The sequence below is a fragment of the Panthera uncia genome (assembly GCF_023721935.1).
Source record: "Panthera uncia isolate 11264 chromosome C1 unlocalized genomic scaffold, Puncia_PCG_1.0 HiC_scaffold_4, whole genome shotgun sequence".
NCBI lineage: Eukaryota > Metazoa > Chordata > Mammalia > Carnivora > Felidae > Panthera > Panthera uncia.
In genome coordinates this window covers 91,628,452-91,654,511 of record NW_026057585.1, presented here as the reverse complement: position 1 = coordinate 91,654,511, position 26,060 = coordinate 91,628,452, and the positions used below count along the sequence as shown (strand labels likewise).

The 26,060-nt window shown below is 57.6% G+C and overlaps 1 protein-coding gene across 1 annotated transcript in view; it reads left to right on the top strand.

Annotated features, from left to right (window-relative positions):
• Nucleotides 1–26,060, top strand: part of IGSF21 (immunoglobin superfamily member 21) — a 230,093-nt gene that overhangs the window by 149,333 nt on the left and 54,700 nt on the right. Inside the window, exon 3 of the mRNA XM_049617965.1 lies at nucleotides 5,503–5,624. Within this exon, the coding sequence (XP_049473922.1) occupies nucleotides 5,503–5,624 (122 nt within the window). The remainder of the gene's footprint in view (nucleotides 1–5,502; nucleotides 5,625–26,060) is intronic.

Below are 26,060 nucleotides of genomic sequence, written 5' to 3'. Positions count from 1 at the left end.
GCACTCCGCCCACCTGCGCTGTCCGACTAAATGCCCCTTTCCCCCCAACAAGAGCCTTTCGGGGCTGGCATGGCTCTTGCCCATTGGACACCAAGGGCTCTGCCTGGAAGCTGCCTGGGCTGGGATTCGAACCCGGGTCGCCCATCTCGAGAGCCCAGGCGCCGTCCGTCTTCCACGTCTAATCAGTTCATTAAAACCTTCCTTGCAACAACACCCGCCCCCCCTCGCTGCCCAGCCCCAGAGACCTTAGCTGCTCCATTTCCAGGAGAGCAAATTCCTTCCCGGCTGGAGAGGAGCCGGGATAATGTAGGCAGGCAATTTAAACAGCTCCGGCAAAATATACCAGCAGTTTTCCCTCTCTGCCACTATTACACTTTCCAGCCGCGGCGGGATTGGCCCATAAGTGGGATATCAAGTTTATTACAGCTATTTCCAACCTGTAATTGGTTTTGTGGAACACAAAGAGGGGGGGGGGAGGTGAGTTTTTTCCCCCCTTTCTTTCTTTCTTTTTTTTTTCTCTCTCTCTTCCGGATGATGGCACCCGGGGACGTGGGTGAGGAGGTATACTTGGAGGCATTAGTTTCTCAAATGAAAAATCCCAGCCGGCCGGCCGTGCGACTGGCTGGACTGAGCCCGTCTGCCACGCTTTGGTGGCTTCGCTTGAAAATCAACCCAACCTAGCTGAAGCCAGATTTGCCGGATTTGGGGGACGGCCAGCGCCCTGGGACAGGGTCTGCTGCCTCGGGGCCTGTGGGCGGCTGCCGAGCCCTGGAGGGCAAGGCTAGAGCAGGAGTGGCTGTGGTCTCCAGGGCGGGCTGTTCTAGCACCAGAGCATTTGGGCGTTCAGAGTAGCAATGGTCCTCAGAAGTCACCCTGCACACGTCCTCCTTGAGCACTTAAGGAAACTGACGCCCAGAGAGGGGAGCAGTGCAGAGGCCAGCCTGTGGGAGGCAGAACCCGGGTCTCTGCCTCCTACGTCCCTTCCGAGCAGTACAGCCAGGCCGGGTACATGCCAGTTCGGACTCGGATTCTTTTGCAGAAGTGTGTGCACAGCCTCCTCTCTGCGGTCCAAATGGGCCCTTTGCACAAGGAGGATGCTTTCCTGTAGCAGGTGGACGTCTGAGAAACCACAGCTTAGGTTCCTGCTGATCCCCCTGGGATCACTGCCTCGTGGTCGGTCCGAGGCCACTTCCCGGCTGGACCAGCCCGCTCTCACCAGGCAGCCGCGGTCGGATCGGGGTGTGGACACAGCGGGCCATCCTGGGGCAAGGAGTGTTCTCCTTGTTCTTCGTGGTACCCCAGTGCCTGGCACGTGGTAAGGACTCAATTCCATTCATTCATTCATCCAACAAATATTTATTGAGCGAGTACCATGTTCCGGGCTCTGGGGACAGAGCAACGAACGGGACAGATAAAGGCCTGGCCCTCGTAGGGTTTATGTTCTAGGAGTAGCTCACACGCAAAGACCTATTTACTGATTCGGTGAAAATCTGTCGCAGGAGTGAATGAACACTCAAGCATTTCATCCTCCAGGGAGGGGACACGCACACATTGCTTGGGCCTTGGCCTTCCAGGACAGCACCTCGTCTGCTCCCACCAGCCTTGCCTTCCTCTGCCTGCCATGATCTCACGGTCCCAAGCCGCGATGGCACCAGAGGAGCGTGTCAGAGCCCCAGGGACCAGCCTGCCTCCAGGTGCTTGCTCGGAGTGTCCTTCATTTTCTCTCTGGGCTGATCTCATGAGTGCGGACAAGTCTCTGGGCCCCGGCTCTACGTGCCCACCTGCCCACCGGGTCTCCAGTCCGTGGTTGCCAGGCGGGCCCCCTTCTGTCACATACTGACATTCTACATCCTCGGACTTTCCAGTAAGAACTGTTCTGCCTTCCAGCCCTAGCTCTGGATGGTGGGAAGGGACCCAGAAGCAGGGATGACCCGGAAAAGTGTTAGCATGCGTAAAAATAACCGTCTGTACGGACGCTTACCACACACCAGGTGCTGTTACAAATGTCATCTCATTTAATCCTCCTGAGAGGGACAGAGGTAGGTTGCATTATCCCATTTTATAGATGAGGAAGCTGAGGCTTGAAGAGGCGAGGCGCAGAAAGTTAGTAACAGAAATCAACAATTTGACTGGGGGTGGAGAAAATCAGCCTTGCTTCTTGCCCGAAAGCCTCCCACAGGCCGGGAGCACCAGGCTGGGACTAAGCACCCTTTGAAGAGGCCCACCTCCACCTGGAAGCCTTCTGTGATCACCCCTCCTCCCAGAAGAATCCTTGGGCCCTCCATGGGTGTCAGGTCACAGTTGGCAAATATCTTTGCTACAGCCTCACCTTCCCTGGCTCTGCTGTCTCAGGTCCTTGTGGGCTGTGTATCCCCACCAGACGGACTGCGGCCACATCTGAAATGTGGTTCGTCCTCTCCCCCGGGGCCTGGAACAGTGCCTGAAAGTCTTAGGCCTGGAACATGTTTCCAGAATTAAAGAGAAGGTGTCACTCATCACACCAGCTGCCCACCCATGGCCTGTGATAACCCCTCTCCCCCCACCCAGCCTCACCTCAGGGACTGCTGTCACCAAGAACCACAGAATATCCTCCTCGCAAATAGCCACTGGCCCATGGCCTGGGGCCTGACGGTGCGTTCCAAGGCAGTCCCTTTCCAGAGCCTTCCCTGAGCCCCAGGGAAGGGACATCACAAGCCTCGGGCTCTGGCTGTCCCAGGCTGCTTTAATGGGAAGTAGTTATTTCCTCCTAGGCTGACAGGAAGGCCCCAGACTTGGCACCAGGAAAGAAAAAAAAAAAAAAAAGATGTAAATAAAACCAAAGGAAAACTAGGTGCGTCCTTGAAACTCCCCTGTCCCTCGGCCTGAAACAGTGATTTACGACTCAGATAATTCTTCCGTGCTTTATCTGGGGTGTGTGGGAATGTGTGGACGTGTGGGGTGCAGGTGTATTTTCCTAGTAATAAAACCCTCAGTCCCGGCGAATAAATTTGTGGAGACAGTTTTACCGACAGGTTTTTTTTCTCCTTTGTATAATAAAAAAAATGGAGTGAATTTCGAGATTGGGACGATAAGGGCTGCCGCATTTTAGGAGGAGATAAAAAGCAGTACCTGAGAGAAGAGGCAAGGCTGCAAGTCAAATGGGCAGGACGCCTTCCACTTTTATGACTTCGGGAGAAAATTCCTCAAACCTCCGCTGGGCTCCAGGCATCCTCCTGCTGACAGCGGAGGGTCATGGGGACTGGGGGGGGGGGGGTTGGGAGGCTGGTTTGTCCTCAGCCCCTGGGGGCCCGCCCCATGGGAGCCAGAGCCCTGCCAGGGGCCCCGCGTGGGACCGTGGCTAAATCTCCTTTCCTCTCCAAGCCACAGTTTCTTCATCTGCAAAACGGGCCACCTGTTGTCTCTGCCGTTCCCTCCGCAGGACCCTGTGTGCCAGCAGGAAGCAAAGGCTTAAGGCACATTTCTCATGGGGGGGCCAGATCACCTTTGGGGCCGTCCTGCACATTATGGGCTGGTTACAGCATCCGCGCTCTCTGCCGCTAGATGCCAGTAGGAAACCAGCGCCCCCGCCGGGTTGTGATGACCAAAGATGGTTCCACCCGTGGCCAACTGTCCCCTGGGGGTTGGGCAATATCATACCCTCTCCCCCACCACCACCGAGGGTCCTGGTTTGAAGGTTCTTGGCTCCTCTTCCTCCCTGGTCCTTCAGTCTCGGCCATCCCTCTCTGGGAAGCCAGGCCCAGTGCTGCGGAAGAGGCCAGCGGGGAGCACACAGCCTCAGAGGGGAGCACACAGCCCCCAGAGGGGAAAATAAGTGAAAAGTATGAGCTGAAGGAAGATAAGCCCAGAGGAGAGTCAGAGAGACCTGAGCTTGGCAAGGGGTAAGCAGAAACCCTGCAGAGGGGAGTCCCAATGCTGATCCTGCACCCCGGGTTCCGGAAGCTTATCATCACTCTGACCCTGCCTATGGGGCTCCCTGGGGGTCCCGGGACTGTCAGGGGCCTCCTGACTCCTCATGAGCTTGCAGACCGTGGCGGGGGTGGGGGTGACACGCACTGATGTGACCCGTGCCTGGCACACAGCTGGCGCCCCATAAATGCTAGCCAGCTTGCCTTGAACCTGTGTCCCCTAAGCCAGTAACGACACCAGCTGGGCCAGACAGATGTGGTCCAAGCCAGATGTGCCCAGAGGGGCCCAGCTGCACCCAGGCCGGGGCTCCCAGGAAGGCTACAGATCCAAGCGGCTTCCAGGGTGCCCCCCAGCCCAGCCCCTTGGAGAAAGCCCTCCCAGCCGGCCCCCCCTGCCTCCAGCATGCAGAGCCGCGGGGAGTTAATTCCACTTCTCCAGGCCCAGGCATGAGGCCTCCCTGGTCGCAGGCTGTTAGCGCGGAGCCCAGCTGAGCAGCGAGAGGCTGCAAGCTCCCGGTCTATAATAGAGTTGCTGACGCAGGCGGAAAACTGTAGGGAAAACTGCAGCCGAGTAAACAGATAAATAATTGAAACAGTGACAACACATACCTTGCTGCTTTGTGGAGTAACACTTTCATTAGCTGGAGGCAGCGCAGGCGGGAGGATGTGCCGGGCGGCGAGCTGGAGCGCGGGACACTTGGGTCCGGCCTTCAATCAGCCGCGAACAGCTGGGCACCGGAACAGCCTTTGTTTTCCATTATAGGCTTTCTTGTCACCTCCGGAGGTCCCCTGACTTCTCTGGGCCTCCGTGTGCTTGGGGAGGTGGGGGCCTCGTGACCTCCCTCCCGTCCCGAGGGCAGCTGGAGGAGAGGGAGCCCCCAAGCTGTCCTCTTCCCTCCGCCCCGTGACAGCAGAGTGGGTTCTCCCCAGCCTTCTTAAGAGCCCCCTGCCCCCAGACAGGCCCCTCCAACCATCGTCACCCTACGGCCTGAAGGAACCTGTAAATGGAATCCAAGGTGACCCCCTCCACGTTGCCTGCAGGGACAGTTGAGTTCCCTTGCCTACCGGGCACGCTGAACACAATCCTCTTTCCCTGAGCATACCTGCTCTTTCCTACCACGGGGCCTTTGCTCCTGCTGTCTCCTCTGCTTACAGAGCTCTCCCACCTTTTGCCAGGCTGCCTGTCTCCTGTTCTCCCTTCAGAAGGCAACTTAGACATCCCTTCCTCTAGGAAGCCCTCTGTGACTACCCTGTCCCCAGACGGGGGCTGCCTGGGTTCCCCTGCCATTCTGTGCCTGCCCCTTACAGAATTTACCAGAAATGATTGCCAGAGAGGAGAGCCAGCTGTGCTCCTTCCCGGCGTGGGACCTTGGGAAGTCACTTTGCTCCAGAGCCTCGGCTTACACATCAGCAGAGTGGGGATGACCTGGGAGCGTTCTGGTGATGGCAGTGTCTCCTGGCGGCCTCGCCCAGGGCCCCTGGGGGCCGGGCGTCCTGGCTCTGCATCTCCAGCGTCCCTGCGTCCGCGCTCTGTCTGGGGGAAAGGGGCGAGGCCGGCCGAGCGCTCCCCTGTAGCTGCCTCTGTGCTGCCTTGCAGGTGACGGACGGCGGCACCATCAAGCAAAAGATCTTCACCTTCGACGCCATGTTCTCCACCAACTACTCGTACATGGAGAACTACCGCAAGAGGGAGGACCTGGTGTACCAGTCCACCGTGAGGTGAGGGGCCGGGGGCCGGGGGCCGGGGGCCGGGGGCTGGGGGTCGAGGCTGGGGGCCGGGGGCTGGGGGCTGGGGGCCGGGGGCCGGGGCTAAGGATTGAGGCCGGGGGCCGGGGGCTGGGGGCCGGGGGCCACGGGCTAGGGATCGAGGCCGGGGGCCGCGGGCTGGGGATCGAGGCCGGGGGCCGGAGGCTGGGGGTCGAGGCTGGGGGCCGGGGGCTGGGGGCTGGGGGCCAGGGGCCGGGGTCTGGGGACTGGGGGCCGGGGCTAAGGATTGAGGCCGGGGGCCGGGGGCTGGGGGTTAAAGGTTGAGGCTGGGGGCCGGGGGCCAGGGGCCGGGGGCTGGGAGCTGGGGGCCAGGAGCCAGGGGCTAGGGGTCGAGGCCAGGGGCTGGGGGCCGGGGGCTGGGGGCCACTTCCCCAGCCCTTTCTTATCTGCCCTGCGATGCTCTTGCCGGTTCTCTGGATCACCTTCCATGGGCTTGGAAGGCAGGGCTGGGGGCTGTGCTGCAGAAGGGAACCCGGTGCCTAGAGGGACGTGCCCTGGAAGGAAGAGCAGGAAAGCGGTCACGTCCCCACCCTGCCACGTGCCCCTCGACGTCAGCCTCCCCAGCCAGCTCCTCCCAGCAGTCCCGCAAAGTGGGTTTTCCAAACCCAGTTTCCAGGTGGGACACTGAAGTCCAGAGAGGGTGAGCCACATTCCCCAAAGTCCCGCAGCCGGGAAGGACAGAGCTGGGATGTGAGCCAGTTCTGCCTGGTCCTGAAGCCCGTGCCATACGCTCTCCCAGTCCCCACAGGCCCCTGCCCGGCAAGCAAAACCGACCCCAAACAACTGGACCCCAGGTCGGAAGCAGCAGCAGGTTGGGGAGGAAGAGCCCCCGGGGACAGAGACACTTAATATTTCTACCCCTACCCTCTTTCCGGAAGGAAGCAGATCCCATCCCATGCGCTGCCGTGTTCTAGGTGTGTGGGTGCCACGCCCCCACACGCTTCTCGTGCACTTTCCAAAGGCCCCGGTCCTGTTTTACATCTCGGACCCTTAACGGTCACTTCCCAGTGTGCCTCTCCCTCTGGCGACCTGGTAAACTCCCCACCAGGCTTCAGGACCCACTCAAGCAGACGCCTTCCTTCAGGACACCTTGTTCGGACGACCCCCCCCCCCCCGCCGTAGCAGAGTGAATCTCCCCCAAAGCCGACGGCTCCGCGAGAGGGGTGGGAGTCCCGCTGCATTGATGAAAAGCTAAAGACTGGCACTGAACGGGCATAGTCTTGCACACACACACACACACACACGTGTATGTGTGTTTTTCCACACAACACAGGCAAATGCATTGCCCAGTGCCCAGGCAAGAAGGCAGCAGTGTGCAGGGCTGGCACGTAGTAGGTGCACAGTGAAATCTGCACCTTGGCTAGGTGACCCTGCGTATGCTCCTCGTCCCTTTGAGCCTCAGTCTCCCCGCAGGTAAGATAAGAAAACGGGACGGGAAGGTTGCCCAGGGCTCACCCAGCCCGGCACGGGGATTCTGGCAGGTGATCATCTGCTGCGCACTTTGTAAGCCGGAAGGTGGGACCTTTCTGGGTCCCCCTCCTCTCCGGGCTCTGTGCCAGGAGCTGAGAACCAGCCAGCCCTTGCGGGGGGAGGTCTGGTGAGCACGTGGGCGCGAAGGGACACGGAGGCGGGGGGCAAATGGCCGCACAGATGCCTTTATTGACGTTTATGATTTCCCCTGGACCTGCTTCCAAAAAGGATTTGGGGCACCTTAAGGTATTAAGGCACACCTAAGACAAGCCAGTTACAGTCCGGTTGAAAAACTCATTTTGGACAAGAAAACAACTATTCTGGGAACCACAGATGATGCTGGGGCAAGTGCACATTCAGATCACCCCCCACGCTTCCCAGACCCCCACCCCCTCTGCGCCCTCCCCACGTGCTTACCATCACCCCTCCCCCACAACCTGTCCCATCATTTCCAACCCCCCCTCCATCTGATTCCTACGCCCAGAAGGAAGCCCGGGACCACCAGAGCAGCCCTGACCCCCCCACCCTCTCCCAGAACACAGCTCAGCCACTCCCAACTGAGTGACCTTGGACGAGGGCCTTCACCCCTCTCTGTGTCAGTCTCCTCACCTGTCAACAGACTTCGTAGGATCTGCTTCGTACAATCCTCGTGGGGTTTAAGGGAGAGTTCTGTCCCACGGCCTGAGTTTCCAATCCTTACCCCTCCGCCCACCTTGCATTAGTGTCACCCGGGCTTGGGGACTCTGCCTGAGCTTCCCCAGTCTCTAGAAGGCAATGACAACAGTAAGAAGCTCGCTCCAGCCTTGGGAGGGTCCCCGCGTTAATTCACATAAAGCGCTGCCTCAGTCGCTGAGCGATGGCTGTGTGTTGCTGTTCTTGCCCAGAAAAAACCCTCCTTCTTCCACCATCAAAAAAAAAAAAACAAAAACCACCTTTCCTCACATCTCATAAAGGCGCCTTATACGCCCTGAATCTCTGCTAATCCCTGCGAACAACCCTGTACATGCAGGCAGATTTGCTAGCAGTTTTCTCTAGCCCTGGTTTACAGACGGGGTCGAAGTTGGGCGAGGCCCAGGGTTCCCTGCTGGAACGACACAGACCCCATCGGATCCCAAGCCACCTCATCCTGTGCCCACACCTTGCTGCCCTGCCCATTTCACGCCTGACGGAAACGGAAGCCCAGAGAGGGAGGTGGCTTTTGCCCGAGGTCACACAGCAGTGCTGACTCGTGGCCAGTGTTCTTTCCTTCCCCAGCCTCGGTTCCGGTGGTGGCCTCCCAGGTGGAGCGCACAGAGGAGCCTGGGGGAAGCGAAAGCAGAAGGGAAGGAAAGAGTCTAATCGGATCACGGAGAGCAGCCGTGCCGAAGGAAGGAGGCTGCGTCTCCAGGCTGCAGGGCCCCATTAGGGCTGGCGGAGGGGCGCGGGGACTCCGCATTTACATATAAATGAAGATATTTACAAATTAATGCATTTCAACTAGAGAGAGTCCCAGCTCCACAGCTGTCTGAGTTGCTTGCTCTTCAGCTTTTGGGAAAAGTAGGGGGAGAAGGAAGCCTGGATGACCAAGAATTGGCAGAGAGCAATTCTCAGGCAGCGGAAGGAGCCCCAGGGACTCCCAGAGCGTCTCCGCCTGCTGGTGGGGTTCCCGGAGGGGCGGGCATCCGGTGGGGGTGACGGGGCTTCTGCCGCCTGGGGTAGCACCCCGGTTCATGACCTTGGATAAGTCACTGCCCCTCCCAGTGCCCCAGAGGCCCCATCTATCACATGTCTGTCGGATGAGCCTCAGAATCCAGAACTTCCCAGCTTGGAATTGTCAGTAATTCATTCCTTCCGAGGACGTTTTAATTGAGCACCTACTAGGAGCCTGGCATGGTAGAAGGTGTCTTGGGGAATCCAGCGGGGAATTAAACTTTCGTGGGGGGGAAGATAATAAACAAGGGGGCGGGGGTGAGACGTAAGTGAATGGCTCAGCACACATTCCACAAAGGTGTGAATTTGAATGAGGGGCGAGCGGGGTGCAGACCTGGGAAGGACCCTCGTGCTGGGGTGCCATCCAAATGGTTGGCCAAGGCCTGAGGGATGGGAAGGAGCCATCCCAGTAGGGACGAGGGCGATGTGGCAGGTGTCCGCACCCACTCACACCCTTGACCCCTCGACAGCCTTCTCAGGCAGCCGTAGCCCCACTCAGCTTGCTCAAGGAGTGGGGGTGGGTGTGCCAGAGAACTAGCATCCCCAGAGCAGCCTCGGCCGACGGGAGATATTGGATGGATCTCCTGGCCCCCCTGCCCCTTGGCTGGGACCACTCAGACAGGTGCTCGCTGTCCCCTCGAGCTCCCCAGCAGGACTGAGGCTGAGAGGCTGCCCACAATACCCTCCGGGATGCACCTGTATCGGCTTCTTCCCTCCCGTCCTGGCTTCCTGGGACACCCTCCCACATAGGCCACTGGCTCCGGAATCCCTGGTCACAGGGTCTGCTTCTCAGGGGCCGCCCTGAGTGGGTGACAGTCCCACCAGCTGGCCTCCTGCGCGTGGCCATCCTCCACACCTGCCCTCTCAGGCCCTGCCTCGGCCCCCGTTCACCCGTTCACCCGTTCCACCAGACCAAGAACAGCTGGACCAAATGGATGGATCCCCCCCACCGAGGGGAAGACCACGTGGGCAAAGCTCACTAATCCCTGCAGAACGCGCCCACCCATGCCCCAGCGTCCGCTGCTTCCCCTGTCCCGTTCCGTCTGCTCAGGATGTCGTGAGGAGCGCCAAGCAGCCTTCGCTGTCTAGGAAATCTAGACTCAAGGGGTTGAGTGTGCTCCTGCCCCTCCCGCACCTCGCCCACCTCCCTTTGCCAAGGCCCTGAGCATCCTTTCGGGTCCCGCTTAAACCCCACCTCCTCCAGGAAGCCAGTCTTGACTGCCCAGACTGGGTCGGATACCCTAGGGTGCTCCCCCCACCCCATACACTCCCGGCCCTGACAACTAGGAGTTCAAAGTCTGCTTCTGCCACTAGACTCGAAGCCCTGTGGACAGGGCTTGGGTCTGTGGCCTTCCCCACTGTCTCCCCAGCCCAGCGCCCCCACCCCCACCCCACCCCCACCCCACTGAAGACAGTTTGTAGACGCTCGTGGAGTGGGTGAGTTCTTCTGGCGTTCTTCCACCGCAGCTGTCCCTGCTGCGAGATGAACGTAGGAGGGAGCAGTTCAGGCCCCCGTGCCTTCTCTAACGTTTTCGCCCTTCATTCATCACCAAGGAATTGAGCAATTGCTGTATGTCAGGGACAGTGTTGGGGATAAAATGGTGAGCAAGACATAATCAGACCTGCTCTTGTGAGGTTTACGGTGTAGGGGGTGAGGAGAGACAGACCATAAAAATACGTTTAAAAGAAAGAGGGAAAATATTGACAGCTGGCGATGAGTGTGTGAAGGAAATCAGGTAACGTGATAGAGGAAGACGGGAACAGTCTACGGCCATACCACCCTGAACGCGCCCGATCTCGTCTGATCTCGGAAGCTAAGCAGGGTCCGGCCTGGTTAGTACTTGGATGGGAGAAGGACGAGAATAACGGACTATGTGGAGGCGGGGCTACAAGGTGTCTCATAGGAGGTGACATCGAAACAGCGATCTGCAGGACAAAAAGAAGGCACTGGCAGGGTTGGGGTGGCAGGGGGAGCATTCCAGGCAGAGGGCACAGCAAGTGCAAAGGTCCTGAGGTGAGGAAGCATGACATGATCTCGGGGCTACTGGACGGCGGGGTGACCGGAGTTAGGGGGCAAGCTGGCATTCATTCTCAGTGTCCTGGAAGCCGCTGAAGCGACCAGAGGTCATGGTCTGATGTGATATGTATCTTGTAAAGCTCACCCCCATTGCCAAGTGGAAGGCAGGTTGGAGATGTCCGGGAAGGAAGACAAAGCCCTCCCCAGATGAGCCTCTGCTCAGGACTAAGTTCCCAAGTCTGAGTGAGCTGGGAGAGGGCATGGGACTGGCAGGGGCCAGGAGGCAAAGGGGTGCCAGAGAGCCAGCTGTCCTTCCAAGGGTTGCTTACCATTCCCGTGAACCCGTGCGCCTTCCCCTGGAGCCGCAGCAGGAGGCGGAGAACAGCTGGGTGGGTGGGGAGGAGCCTGGGGGCTTCGTGGAGAGCGCAAGTACACAGTTATGTCTCCCTGATTCATATTTATCAGAGGGGGGAGATGTGGGAGAAATCAAGTGAATGCTAGAAGACCCCGGAGGAGAAAGGACGCGGGAAGAAGTGCCACTTCCTTTACGACTTCGAGACAGCGCGTATTGAACATTTGCTGCATCCAAGGCACAGAGCTGGGGCATGGCGCCCAGAGGCGGTCAGAATGCGGCCCCAGCCTCCTCGGAGCTTAAAGCCTGCCCCCTGCCCCCACCCGCACTTGCCCAGAAGCTCCCCCAAGGCTCCGCTCTGTCTTTTCCATCTCAGTAACCCCAGACCCCCACCCGGCCTTTAGAGAGGAACAATAAATATTTGTGGAGTGAAGGGAGAGAAAGGGGAGATAAAACATGGAGATAAATAGCTAACAATTCGCGTAATAAAGTGATGGCTGTCATAGGAAAGATTCCGATATAATGCGGTGATGAATCAGAGCTGGAGAGACCGGGGAAATCACAGAGAAGGTGGCGTTTGAAGTGGCCCTAGAAGCAGAAGTAGGTTTTAGACAAAGAGGAGCGGGGAACAGACACTCCAGGCGGAGAGCACTGCCTGGGCAAAAGCGTGGGGGTAGGGGAGGCGTTGGACCTAAGGACTGGACCACTCGAAGCAGGCAGGCAGAGACCGCAGAGGAGAAGAGGCCCCCGGGATCTGTTCGACGGAACACCGTGCTGGTTTTTAGACACATGCACGGTTTGATCCAAAGAGCAGAGGGGCTTGCTTCCCTTTGGGAAGGTAACTGGCCCTTCTGCAGACTCATCTCGAAGGGGCAGGGCAAGCTCCTCCTTCACTCTCCGTACAGAGAAAAGGGCCGTCGGACCCTGGTTGATCTGAGAGTCTGAGTTCCGTCCTTGTCCTTTTCTGCATGTTATCATGAGCCGTGCATCTTTTTTCGCCAGGATTCACATAGCACACGAAACGGCGGTTCATTTGTTCGCTCATCTGACCACTCGGCAGATACACGCCGAGTACCTCACGTGCCGGGCTTGTGCTAGGTCTCGCCCCGTTCTTGACCCACTGGAAACCCTCTCCCCTCTCCTACCCAGTGAGCCTCTAGGAATGCAAAAGAGCCAGAGTGACATTGTGAGGATAACCTTGAGCCCTTTTCTTCAGTTTTTTTCAGAACAGATCATGCCTCTTATCCGCATCTGGATTGAACAGCCCAAGCGGGAGCCGGGTCCCCATCTGAAACCCAGGGGTTCTCCTCCCGGCCACTGGGGGCGTTTCCAGCCGCGAGCCCCACGCTCGGAGCCTGGGCTGCAAGGTTCCCTCCCCCCCCCCCCCACCCCCCCCCCCCCCCCCCCCCCCCCCCCGCCCCCAGCCCCCCCCCCCCCCCCCCCAGACCACCTGCATTAGGATCGCCTTGGGAGTTGCTTAAAAATACCAATTCCTGGGTCCACCAAGACAGAATTTGATTCAAGGCCTCTGGAGCGGGGCCCGGGGAATCCGTCTTTTTAAAAGTCTTCCAGATAAAGTTTCTGGCAGCATCTGTTCCACACACCTTCCACCTGCTCCGATATGCAGACTGGGGCCAGAGGACTCAGGGGGAAGAGGCAAGGCACAGACACCTCTAGGTCCTGCTGATAGCCGGTGGCCAGCAAACGGTTGTCCTAAGGCCCCCGGGGGCCAGGCTCGTTCAGGTTGAAGGTGACAAAATAGTCGACCAGCCAGTGACCTCACAGGCACCCACCAGTTCCCGAGCCCGGGTCACACCTCCATGCCCAGCTGGCACAGTTACCAGGGGAACGAAAACAGCTGGTTTGTGCGTGGCCCTCTGCTAATCTTCTCAGAAAACGGGGCTTTGGCTAGGGAACAAGGGGGCCCAGGAGCAAGGTGCCCTCCCTATAGCCCCCTGGCACTTTCCCCAAAGGAGCTCTACTGACCCAACCCCAGGCCTCTTGCCCCCAGTGTACCAGTCAGAGTAGGAGTTATTGGACCCGTGTCCGTGTCAGACCCACAGGCAGGGCCCTCAGCCTTCCCTCCTGGGCCTGTCTCTCAGGGCAGGCACCCTCCCTAGTTCATCTCTAGGTCCTCAGTGCCTGGCACAGGGCCTACGAGGGGGACCCAGGGCCTTGGTAAAGGTTTGTCGAATCAAGAGACTGACAGCTTATCCAAATGTGGAATTATCGTTTCAAACAGCAAAACTTTTTCCAACCCAGCATCTGGTTTAACTCTAACAACCATCCCGGGGAGTACAGATCTCAGACTCATGGAATCCTGTTGTAGTCGGTGGTGGCACAGAAGAACAGAGAGGTGTGGTCACTTGTCCAAGGTCACACAGCATACACATGGTGAAGTCTGGGTTCACACACCAGGCCAGACTGGGTCTCTGGGCCGTCGGGGGCAGGCTCGTTCAACACAGTCACGGAGTGCCTACCCACTCAGGACCAGCACCAGGCATTCCAGACTGAGGAACTTAGTAAGGACATGCAACCTTGTGTGTCCATCCCCCCGTGCACATGGTGAACATGCACACACACACACACACACACTGGATCTGTGGCCCAAGGTACTGGGTGCCTCCAGGTAGCAAGCTGCCAGAGTCAGTCTCCACTTTAAAAATAGCTGCTGCCTGGCAGTTCCAGGCCCCTGGATGCCCCCGCCAAGGACACCAAGTGATGCCCAGTCCCGGCTCCAAAAGTGGGTCTCCAGGAGCCGCCCGTCTGCTCAGCTGTTGGTGTCCATCCCACTGACTGGCAGAGAGATCCGCTTAACCTGCGTGTTTCCACGGCCCAAGCGGGACACGCCTCCTGCCCCCCTCCCCCCCCAGGTCCCTCCCCCTGCCCTGTGGCCTTCCTCCCAACACCCGCCCCCGCCCCCACCGCCCCTCGTCCTGGGCGTCACGCAGGTCCCCACTTCCCTCCTTTCCCAGCCCTGGCCAGTCCTGCTCTGGCCTCTGGGAGCCAGGCTCCTAAGGCCTCGCACAGCCCTCCTGGCACCGCCCCGAGCCCCTTCCCTCCGGCAGAAGTGCCCTGCCAGTGGCAGTGCTCCCTCTTCCCGCGCCAGGGGGCCCTGGGCGGCTCACACAGATGCCCCCGCCACCCAGGCCCCGAGGCCCTCTCGCCACAGACGCGTCCTCAGCTTAAGCCTCCCCAGGATCCTCTCTTCTGGCCTGGAGGGCCCACCCTCTTTTCTCTTGTTCCCTGACAAGGGCAGGAGCACTTCTCCACGTTGGGTGTGGGGTTGGTGGAGAGTTGATGCGGGGGACCGAGATGTGCCCTGCCGAGCGGGCAGCTAGCACTGGGCAGCCTCCTCCACCCGCTGCCCCCACTCTGTGTTTGCGCCCAGACCCGTGAGGAGGCCGCTGGGGCTCCCAGGACGCGCCCTTCTCACAGAGGTCGGTCCCCCTGGGGAGGGAAATGCTTGCAAAGCTGTCTGCTGCCCTCTGGTGATGCACTGGGGTATTGCAATAGGGGGTGCCCTGCCTGTGGCCCCTCCAATCACCCAGGATGGGTCTTGTCCCTTAAGAATAGGGAACATTCCTTTCTTCATCTCTAGAGCGTCAGTGCCCAGCACGGGATGTCAGTAGAAATTTGTTAAATTAACGATCTGACAGGTTATCCAAATGTGGAGTTATTATTTCAAACGGTCAGCAAAACTCTTTCCCATTCATCATTTGCCTAAACCCTAACGACAACCTATAGAGTGCAGATCTCAGACCCTATTTATGGGGATTAAGCTCAGCCCAGAGAGGGGGGGTGACTAGCCCAAGAGCTGGGAGAGCTTCCCCATCAAGCAGAAATTTCCTCCCCTAGGGGCTTCCCCAGTGAATGGGGCTGAGCCCCTGTGCCAGTGGAATGGGGGCCTCTGGGGTAACCCTCCCCTCTTCCGGGAACAAGCCGTCCTTACCAAGGGCCTTCCAGAGTCAGTGCCACCACCCACAATCAACCACAAGGAGCTGCAGACTCACATCACACAGACCCTGGGGCCGGAGGCAGGGGATAGTTCCAATGACGTGTCCCACGCACCACGATAACGTTTCAACCACCTCAGGTACGGCTCGCCCTAATTATTCGTTTGCCGTTTGAAAAGTGTTTCTTTGTGACCCGTGGACATCAGGAGACAGAGGTGAACAAGGGAGGTAAGGTCCCTGTGCCCATGGAGCCAACATTCCTGGGGCTGTGACACAGGGAGGGGCTGGGGGAGAGGTCTCTCTGGGATCCGGAAGAGAGAGGAAGCCACCACACGAAGGTCAGGGAATGAGCATTCTGGCAGAGGAGGAGAGCAAGGCCCTGAGCTGAGAGCCAGCTTGATGTGTCATTGAAGAGGAGAGAGAAGCCGAGTGGCTGGGGTGCCAAAGGACTCTGCAGGGAGTGTGGGAGATGAGGCCACATCTCACGGAGCAGGCCGCTTGAACTTGACTGCGCACAGGCCCTGCTTGGTCAAATTCAGTGGAGGGGTGGGGTATGGGGAGCCCTGCCATGCTGTGTTTCTGGTCATCTCCTAGGTGACCCCAGTAGTGCGGTCTGCAGCCCCCATTACAAACACCCAGGGAGCTTTGCACACTCCTGACCCCAGGCCAAGCCCCAGCGGTTGAATCAGAACCTTGAGGGCAAGAGGGTGGGGACACAGACATCAGGTTTTCAAAGTTCCCCAAGGGGATTCCCATAGGCAGGCAAGTTTAAGAACTGTCGTAGAACATTCTGGGTCATTAGCGTTTGAATTGTATTCCGGAAGTGAGGAGGAGTCATTGAGATTGATCCCTTTGCTACTTTTGGGCTGTGGGAAGATCTGCCTGGGCTGCTGGGGAGGATGCTGGAGTGGAGGCAGGGAGCTGAGGAAGTGAGGGGCTGGGCTGGCCAGGCCGAGGGGGCGGAAGTGATGGGGGAAGGGCTTGGAAACCCAATGGACTGGAAGTGGAGGCCCTCAGAGGGACAGGAGCTTGAGCGTGGCCTCCAGGACCATGGCCAGAGCACGTAGGTGGAGGGGCTCCTTCCCGAGACAGGGAGACCAGCAAGGACCGGCTAGGGCTGAGGACGGGTACAGGATTCCCGAGTTCTGTTTGGGCCAGGTGAGGCATGTCTGCGAGACCCCTGAGCAAAGACGGCAAGTAGGTGGATGGAAGCACAAGGCGGGGGAGAGGTTTTGGTCAAGAGGTACAACTATAGGAGCCACAGATGCCATTGAAAGTCACCGTCCCCACCCAGACTCCGGGCAGATCTGCCAGGAGCCTTCGGGCATCACCCAGCCCAACCCCTTCATTCTCCAGGTGGGAAAACCAAAAGACCAGAGACGGTGGATGACTTCCCTGAGGTCACACGGCTTTGGGCAACCAAAGCTCATCTTCTGACGCCTAGACAACCGTGTCCACAGAGCTCAGCGCAGCTTTCCCCGACCCCAGCCCATGGGGCAGAGTTGCTGAGATAGCAAATCATTTCTATATCTGCAGTCAGACAACCAGGGCTGTTAGAAATTATCTACACACACACACACACACACACACACACACACACTATCCTTTTCCTTCTAAGTAAAAAATCAGTAACTGGGCTGTCAGCTTTATTACTAATTATGCAACTACTTTATTACTGGTATTAAAAAAAATTGAAGGCTAAAAATGTCCAGGAAAGACTTAATTTAGTAAACGGTTCAGAACAAAGTATTTGTCGCCGCGGTATTTCTTCACATTAGACTTTGCTCTGGGTGATTCAGACCTCCTCTTTAATATATTATTGCAGCCCTAATAAAGTTCCCAGGTTCTGGGAGAATCTCCTTTGCCTCGGAAGGTAATTTTGTTTCAGGAGGTGAGGACTGGGGGGGATTGACGGTGAATGGAAGGTCTGGTGAGCCTAAGGGTCCTGGAAGTTCAGTCAGGCAAGGAGAGGGCAGGAGACGTGTGCGCGCTGCTGAGCTCGCAGCAGGCTTGAAGTGATGGCAGGTGCCGGAATGAATGGAGGAATGAATGAGTGAGTGAGCGAAGGAAGGAAGGAGGGAAGGAAGGGAGGGAGGGAGGAAGGAGGGAAGGAAGGGAGGGAGGGAGGGAGAGAATGAGTGAACGGAGGAAGCGTGCCCAGCTGGCTCCCTGGGTGGCTGTAGACTGAGGGAGAAGGCGTCACCCAACACCTGCCAGGGAGAGAACTAAGTGAGAAGACGGCGGCGGTGGGGGGGGGGGGGGCATTGGCCTTTAGTAGGAAATAGACACGTGTCTATTTGCAAGTAACACCGACCACAGCCGAGATGAAGGAGTAGCACCAACAAGGCCGCGGGCCAGGGAGGTCTTTCTCATTTCAGAAAAAGCCAAAGAGACAACCAGAGAGGTTGAGTGACTTCTTCCAGGTCACACAGTCCAGTAGCAATGAAGGAGCCAGGACCCAGGCTTCCTGGCGTCCAGTCGAGTGCTAGCTTCTTCTTCCCGGCTCCCGACAGCTTGCGTCCCTTCTCTGCGCCTCTGGACCCCTCACTGCCCAGGTGCCTTCTACCCCCAGCAGCCAGAGGGAGCTTTCAGATCACGGCACCTGCTACGTGAAGCCCCCGCAGGGGCTTTCCAACTCGCTTGGGAGAGGATCCTGGCTTCTTGTCGCTTCAGGACTGCAAGATCCCAGGTGATCCCAGCCACATGGCCAGCCTCGTGGCCCACCCCTCTTGCTCCCTGGCCATCCTCTGGTCACCTCGGCCTTTCCTACCTCAGGACATTTGCTCAGGCTTTTCCTCTGCCAAGCACACTCTTTTCCCATGCCAGGTCTCAGATCAGATGTCACCTCTGCATAGATGTCTCCCTGATCCCCCATCTGAAGGGCTCCCCCCATCCAGTCCTTTGTTGCCCTTTGTTTGCTCTTTGCTCTTCATGGCTTTGACTACTCTCCAGTGCAACTCTCTCTTTTATGTATCTGCATACGTGGTTTCGCTTTTGCTTGGTCTTTCCAGCTCTCCTCTGTTCCCGCGGTGTCCAGTCGATGCCAGGCATCTGTGTAGTCAGCGACCAATAAATAACTTCTTATACAGAGACGTGAACTCCCGGTCAGAGGGTCGGGTTATTAGACCACAGCCCGGCACTGAGACAAGAGCCCAGGAGCCTAGTCGCGCCTCTGCCGTGGCCAGGGTCTCGGCTTCTCTGAGCCCCAACGTCCTTTTTCCAGCGCACAAATGGGAGGGAGCACTAGGTGATGGGCATCCCTCCCAGCTCTATCCCTACCTGCCGCTTCCTTGCTGTACTCTCGGTGGGAACAGGAGGGGGACCCAGTCCGCAGGGTGACTGGTCTCCGTGCACAGCCAAGGCTGGGGCCCGGGAGACAGGAAGCCCAGAGTCCTGAGAGGTGCCGGGATCCCTCCTCGGCACCCAATGGGTCCTGCGTTTTCTCATCCGGATTCTCAGGGGAGCTACGGGCCCTTGCAATGGCAGTTTCCTTGTGAGCTGGGCTGACAGTCCTAATTATTATTTGGAGAGGTTTGGGGAGGCTCGGTTAATTGATTACATATTTCCTTCCTTGACAGGGCATTTGTTTGGTCGTGTGTGTGTGTGTGTGTGTGTGTGTGTGTGTTTTCTTTTTTCTATTTCCCCTGCTAAGTTAATGTTCCTGGGCATGTTGAGTGTTTTGTGGGGACCATGGGACCAAAGCCAGTCATAACTCTTCCCCCCCACCCCCACTCGCCAACCCTGCCAGGGGCTTTCGAGCACTTTAATTTAACTTCCCTGGACCTTTGCTTCCCCCACGAGAGTGATGATACCGCCAGAGCCCTGCAATCTGAGGACTAATAGTGAAGCTAAGGCCAGTGTTTGTCAAGCTCTGACTGCTGTAAGCACTTCACACACATTGACTTGCAAATCCTCAGTTTGGCAGCGGGGGGGAGGGGGGGGGCTATTACTATCCCCATTTGTAGGTGAAAGGATGAGGCTCAGAGAGGTTAAGTGACTTGCCCAAGGTCACACAGCAGGTGAGTACCCTGCCACATGAGAGGGGAGAAGCAGGCCACTGGGCTCTCAGCCAGTGCTCTGTAAATGCCCCAGGAGGCTTGGCATATGGGGATACAGGACCCCATCACCCTTGGCAGTGGGGAGGGTTGTAGGAATTCTCTTTTTTTTTTTTTTTTTTTTTGAGAGAGAGAGAGAGAAAACATCAACAGGGGAGGGACAGAGAGAGAGAATCTCAGCAAGGCTCCATGCCTGACGCAGGGCTTGATCCCCCAACCCTGGGATCATGACCTGAGCCGAAACCCAAAGTCAGATGCTCAACCAACTAAGCCACCCAGATGCCCAGGTTGTAGGAATTTTTTATTTGTTTGTTTAAGTTTATTTATTTTGAGAGAGAGAGAGAGAGAGAGTGAATAGTCTACATGGATTTTCTCATTCCAGCCTCACATCACCCCGGGAGACAGGCCTTGTGCCTCATGCCCCATTTTACAGATGAGAAGACTGAGGCCCAGGCAGACATGAAAAGAGACCATTCCAGTACCGCGTGTGGGGCCCTGGGATGGGCAGGAGGCCCGAGGCATGCAGGCGGGGGCTCTCCATGCCCAGGCTGCCCATATGCCAGGGTTGCAGAGCGAGTGTACGAGAGCTGCCTGGGTCTGGAGGCAGTGGGAGGGGAGGGGTCAGAGGCCCAGCCCCTGGAGCCTCCACCTGGGTGCTTGCTCTCTGCCTGGAGGGTGCTGTCTCCTCTACACCCACAGCCCCAGCTCCCCCCTTCCCACCTTGCCTGGGGGCCCTCCTCTGGAGATTCTGACAAGGGGCAGAAAAAGCCCGCTTTTCTGGCTTGACGTGAGTGCGGTGAGAAGGCAGGGGGATGGCCGATATGACCCTCTGAGATCTGTGGACCCAGCAGAGCCCAGATCCACACCCGGGACCCATGCAGCCTGCAGGGACCGCCCAGAATTTGAAGCAGGTGTCAGGCTGGGCCAGGGCAGCCGCGAATGGCTGGAGCTCAGGCTTAGGGTTCCCCTTGGTGCCAGATAGCGACGACACCCCGCATTCACGCGGCCACATTGCAGCTAGGCTGTGTCTGGGCTCTGCCTCAGGGCCCCGCCAACATGGGGAGGGGCCCCTCTCTCTGCTGTGACCCCTGAGCCGCCACCCTCCCCCACCCTCACCGAACCCTGCTCCCACCCCCAGCTTCTCCCCCTCATGAGACTTTGAGAAAGAAGAGACGCCCACAGACTCTGTCTGTGGGTCTGAGGTCCTCAAAGGGCTCCCAAGCAGAAAGGTGACTTTTGTGGCCTTCGTCTCTGTAGCCACCACACTAATTACGACAGCAAGCACTTGGCTGGGGCCGCCTGGGTGCCAAGCCCATGCACGTTATTGGTAAAAACTCACAGCTTTGGAGAAAATGTCGCCACTGGTCCCATTTCCCAGATAGGATAACCGAGGGGCCGAGAGCGCTCAAATGTTTTGCCCCAGGTTAAGTACGTGCCGGGATTTGAACCCAGGCAGTCCACAGGTGTCCTTCCGAACGAGACCGCACCACCACTGGCCTGTGAGTTCATTCACTCATCTGAGCACAGCCTCTGGGGAGAGGCTGGGCTCTGGGGTGAGGCTGGCCGGAATGGGGGGCACAGAGCTGCCTGCCCCTTCAGGGCCATGGGCTGTGGGGCTGTGGGGCCAAGCACTTGCCACCCGTCCCGTGACAGGATGCTCAGCCCCACGCGGGGTGGTGTCCATCCCCTGCCTCTAGCCAGCTGCCGAAGGCCTTTTTGCCCATGGAGGAGGCTCGTGACAAAGGCTGGGTCCCAGAGCAGCCAGCGGGCGGGTGCAGAGGTCTGACGGCAAACCCCAGGGCGCCCTGGGAGGGAGGGAGCTGATGAGCACCGAGCGGGGCGCAGCAGCGAGCTGATAAGGAGAGGCTGGCAGGGGAGGGAGAGAGCCCGGGCTGTCTCTGCATCATTACCTCTCTCTGCTCTGTTTCTCCCCTGCTCGCCCAGGCTGTGATGCCAGTGGGGCGGGGACAGGCATGGAGGCCCTGCCGGCTGCTCCAGCTGATTCTGGGCCAAGTCGGAGGTGGGGGGGGGGGGGCCTGGACGCATCAATCCTCTCTCGATGCCACTAAATGCCCCCAGTCCTGCCCACGGCTGCCTGCACCTCGCCCTCTGCTCAGCATCCCTCTATCCTCAGCCTCTTGGAGACCAGCAAAACCAACTCCAGAGGCCTCTGTAAAACTTTTGAGGCCTTACCCTGGGGATCCCCATCGCTTTCTTTCCCTTTTACCTGAAGACATACACACAGTAAAGTGCTTCCTGTAGAGGGTCCAGCTCAGGGAATCACACACATGTACCCCGCCGCCCCGCCCCCGGCACAGATCAGGACGCAGCACATTTCCAGCGTCCCACCGGTATTCTTCCAAGAGGGAAACAGGACTCGAACTCTCGAATGACCGTCGGCTAGTTTCTCCCGCCCTTGCTTCGCACGTAAATAGAATGACACCTGCGGCGTCCGGCTCCTTTCGCTCGGCGTGACGTCTGGGAGGTTCGTCTGCGTGGCTGCGCGCGTCGGCGGGTGACCCTTTCACGCTGCTGCGTAGCGCTCCGTGGCGCCGATCGATTACCGTCTCTTGGTCCGTCCTTCCGCGCAGGGACGTTGGGGTTGTTGCTTCTAGGTTTGGCAAGGGCAGTCGCTTTGAACGTGAGAGTTGGGTTTCTCTCGGACGCGTCCCCAGGAGAGGAGATTCGGGAAGGTCGGGAAGGCAGGTGTTCGATTTCAGCGGAAGCAGCCTGTGTCAATTTGCTCGGCCGCGGTAACAAAATACCACAAGCTGGGTGGCCGAGGACAGTAGAAATTAGGGCCCACGCTAATTAGGGTGGGTTCCGGTGGGCCCTAACCCGGTATGACTTCATCTTACTTTGGTTACGTCCACAAAAGACCCTATTTCCAAATACCAACTCATTCACGGGTACCAGGAGTTATAATGTGGACCTATATTTCGGAGAGACGCAGTTCAGCCTACAACACTGCCCCTTTCACAGCCCCACCAGCAGGGAAGGAAAGTTCTAGACGCTCTACATCCTGTGTGTTCCTGCCCTTGGTCCAGCCACAGGGGTGACTCCATTTCTTAAAGCAGCCACCGTGCCTCTCCCTCACCTGACTTCGCAGAAACGGCACCCACCACCCCTGCCTGTCACATCCCCCACAGTCCTTGCAGGCCAAACTCACCCATTTCTGCCCCTGGGAACCTGCCCAGGCCAAATTCAGTAGGCCCTCCCTGGTCTTCAAACCCAGGGGAGCCACTGCGATCAGTTTCTTTGCCTAGAACGTTCCAGACGTCCACGTGGCTCCCTCCTCCGGTGCATCCGAGATTCTGCTCAGCTGTCACCTCTGCAGAGAGGCCTTCCCTGACCACCTTGCCTAACACAGCATCCCCATCACCACCTCTACTCTGCCTTTTTCTTCCCCCCATAGAATATATCTATGTAACTGCCCGGTGCTGTGATACATACTTCTAGGTTTGCCTGGTTATTGTCTCCCTCGTCCTCTAGAAATCACGGTTCCTCTGCTCTCTTGCTCACCCTCTCCATCCCCGGCACCTGGAAGGTTCCTGGGCAATCGATAAACACCTGTTAAGTAAACGAGTCAACTGAATCTATAGAATGGGGTGAGCACCCGCTTACCCCCGGGAGGGTGGCCGCTGGGAAATGCAACGAGATCTCTCGCTTGGTCGGGTTTTAACGCAATAGCAACTAACTCCATCCATGTGGCTGTTACATCCCTTTCCTACCATCTCTGCCACAAATCACCATAAACCCAGGGGCTTCAAATGCCACAAATTTAGGATCTTACAATTCCGGGGCTCAGAAGTCTGGAATGGGTCTCACCGGGCTAAGATCGGGGGTCAGTTCCTACTGGAAGCTCCGGGGAAGAACCTGTTTCTTTGCCTTTTGAAGTTTCTCGAAGGGCCCACATGCCTGGGCTTATGGTCCCCCTGTGGCAGTAATGTGGCTCCCACCTGCTCGTCTGTTATCACCTCTCCTTCCCTGAGCCTGACCGTCCTGCCCCTCTCTGATAAGGACTCGTGATTTCATAGTCCAGGAGAACCTCCCCATCTCAGGATACTCAACCCCATCCGTGAAGCCCCTTAGACCGTATGTAAGATGCAGGGACCATCCCTTCCCGTTCTGTATCTCCAGTTCCCTCTTCAGGGTCTGGCGCACAGTAGGTGCTCAGGAACTTGGGCATGGGCTCCTTGAGAGCAAGAAGCTTTGCTGTCCATCCCCATGCCCCCCCTCCCCACACTGTCCTGGGCTGGCCCAGCAGGCTGAGCGGCTCAAAGGCGTTTGTTGAACTGAGTGGACCTACTGGGTGCTGGGTGGGGCCGGCGCAGAGACTGCCTGGGTAGAGAAGTGGGGGCCTGGGGAGGAGTTCGGAGGGAGAGAGGAAGCAGAAAGCATGGCAGCTGGAGAGGGAAGAGGCGGCCAGCTCAGGCGGGGTTTGGGCTCCAAATGAAAGGGTTCGAGTTCGACACCCCCAGGGTGTCATGGAACTGAGCCTTTGTTAGAAATAATCAAGCCAAAACATAAGGAACCCTGAAGACAGGAGATGGCATGACAGGGTCACCCTAGAGGTAGGCTCCTGGCGTCTGAATCCCAGCCCTGCCACCCTGGCTATGGGACCCTAGACAGTGCCTCAGTTTCCCCCCTCTAACGATAATAACAGTACCTACCTTGTAAGAATGCTTCCAAGGCTTAAATGAGCTCAGAAAGCTCTTAGAACTGGCACAAAGCACCTGAAGCAGGAGTGGGGTGACGATTGTGGGTTAAGCACCTTACACGGACGTCAGCCATTGCCACACTCACCCAGCAACCTTTACTGAATGCCTGTGATGACCATGCATGGTGCTGGGCTCTAGGGAGACAGTGGTGACCAACCCCACATAGGCCCTGCTTACACAGGGCTCTCCGTTACCATTCAGGTCGGAATCACTATTGGTCCCATTTCAGAGGTGGGAAAACTGAGACCCATGCATCCCAAGTGCTTGAGGTCACGTGACTGGAGAGCCGAGGCGCTGGCATTTAAAAACCAGATGGTCTGCGCTCTGCCTGGACCCGGGTCCTCTGTCGCTTCCTGATTTGCATCCTTAGTACCCAGAGGCCTGGAACTCTGCCCTGCATCTTTCCGGAACACTTGGAAATGGTTCCGAAGCAGGGGTCTCTTGCCTTATTACAGCCATCTCGGGAAGACGTGAAAATTTGGCTCTGATCAAATTAGACCCATGTTGTGGTCTAACTTTCTACGTTCACCATAAAGCTAATAAACTAATAAATTAGACAGAATGAAAATATCATCGGGCAGGACTGCACTAAAGTGTTGCCGTAATTACTCTCGCGGCCGGGGCCAATTTCTCAAATTTCGCCTTGGCCAAGTTTCCTCAGCTCACCGTGTCCCTAATAAGGCATAACTCACTCTATACACATTAAATTGACTTATTTATTTTAAATTACAGTGGAACTGAAAACCACCTTGATAAGCCTATTCTCATGCATGTGCCTTCCCGTGAACGTAGCCCGATTTTTTTTATTTTGTATTTTTTATTTTTTTTAACAAAGACATTGTCTAGTCAGCCTCAGCCCGCCTGCTCCTCCTCCTCCAGCCCAGCCTGGATGCTGTCTCTTGCCACGTTCCACCTTTAGAGACTTGACTCATTCTCTGGAGGGTAGCAGGTCATCCGTCTGTCAGGGACAAAGATGATTCACACCTAATTAATAGTGATAACGATACTAACATTTATTGAGTGCGTGTGACCACGACTGTGGGCTGGGCCCTCTGCTCCGGGTGGAAGCCCCATAATACGCACGTGAGGGTCATCCTTCACGGACCCCACGTTGCAGACGAGCAAATGGGGGATCCAAGAAGGCAAGTGCCTTGCCTGAGGCCACACAGAGAATGACTTCTGGCAGAGCCATGACCAGCCGGGGCGATCTGAGGCCAAAGCCTTGGTCCTCACCCTCTGCCGCCCTATCTCTCTGCAAGCTTTTGCACAGACGCCAGTGATGCATCAGGCCCGGGAGAGCGGCTTGGAATTCCGGCTGCAATGAGACACATTTCTTGAACTGTGGGAGGCACTCATAGCCTGGTGGGGACCCTGGGAGTCCCCAAGCAACCACCTGGCCTGGCTGACAGAGGCGCAGGAGGGGGAGGGGCTTGGGCGGTTTATCAGAGGCCATGCTTGGTGGGAAATGGCCAAAGAAACAGGAGGAAGGCTTTCCAGTTGGGGGGCACAGTAGGGGCAAAAGCCAGGCGGGCATCCAGTGGCTGGAGTGAAGGCAGGGGAGTGTGAAGCACCGTGTGAGAGGGACCTCAGTGGTGGGGGATGTTTGCTCTGGTCCGTCCACACCCTAGGCTGACACAAGCTGGCTCACCTGGAACCACCTGGAACCAAGGAATGAGGGAAACTCTGCCTCCAGCCAGCAAGACTGGCCACACTTGAATCCAGGGTTTGATAATGTTGTTCTCGCCAGAGATGAGCTTGGATAGACCCAGCAGCAAGGCACATTATATAACTTCCCTGAGGCCTCTCCTCATGTGTACAATGGGAGTGCTAGTGCCCACATCAAGGGCATTGAGTGACACATGGTAGACACTTAGTGTAGACTTGTTAGATGGATGGGTGGATGGATGGATGAGTGGAGAGGTGGGAGGATGGATGGATGGGTGGATGGATGGATGGAGAGGTGGGAGGATGGATGGATGCATGGATGCATGGAGAGGTGGGTGGATGGATGCATGGATGGATGGAGAGGTGTGTGGTTGGATGGATGGATGGATGGATGGATGGATGGAGAGGTGGCTGGATGGATGGATGGATGCATGCATGGATGGATGGAGAGATGTGTGGTTGG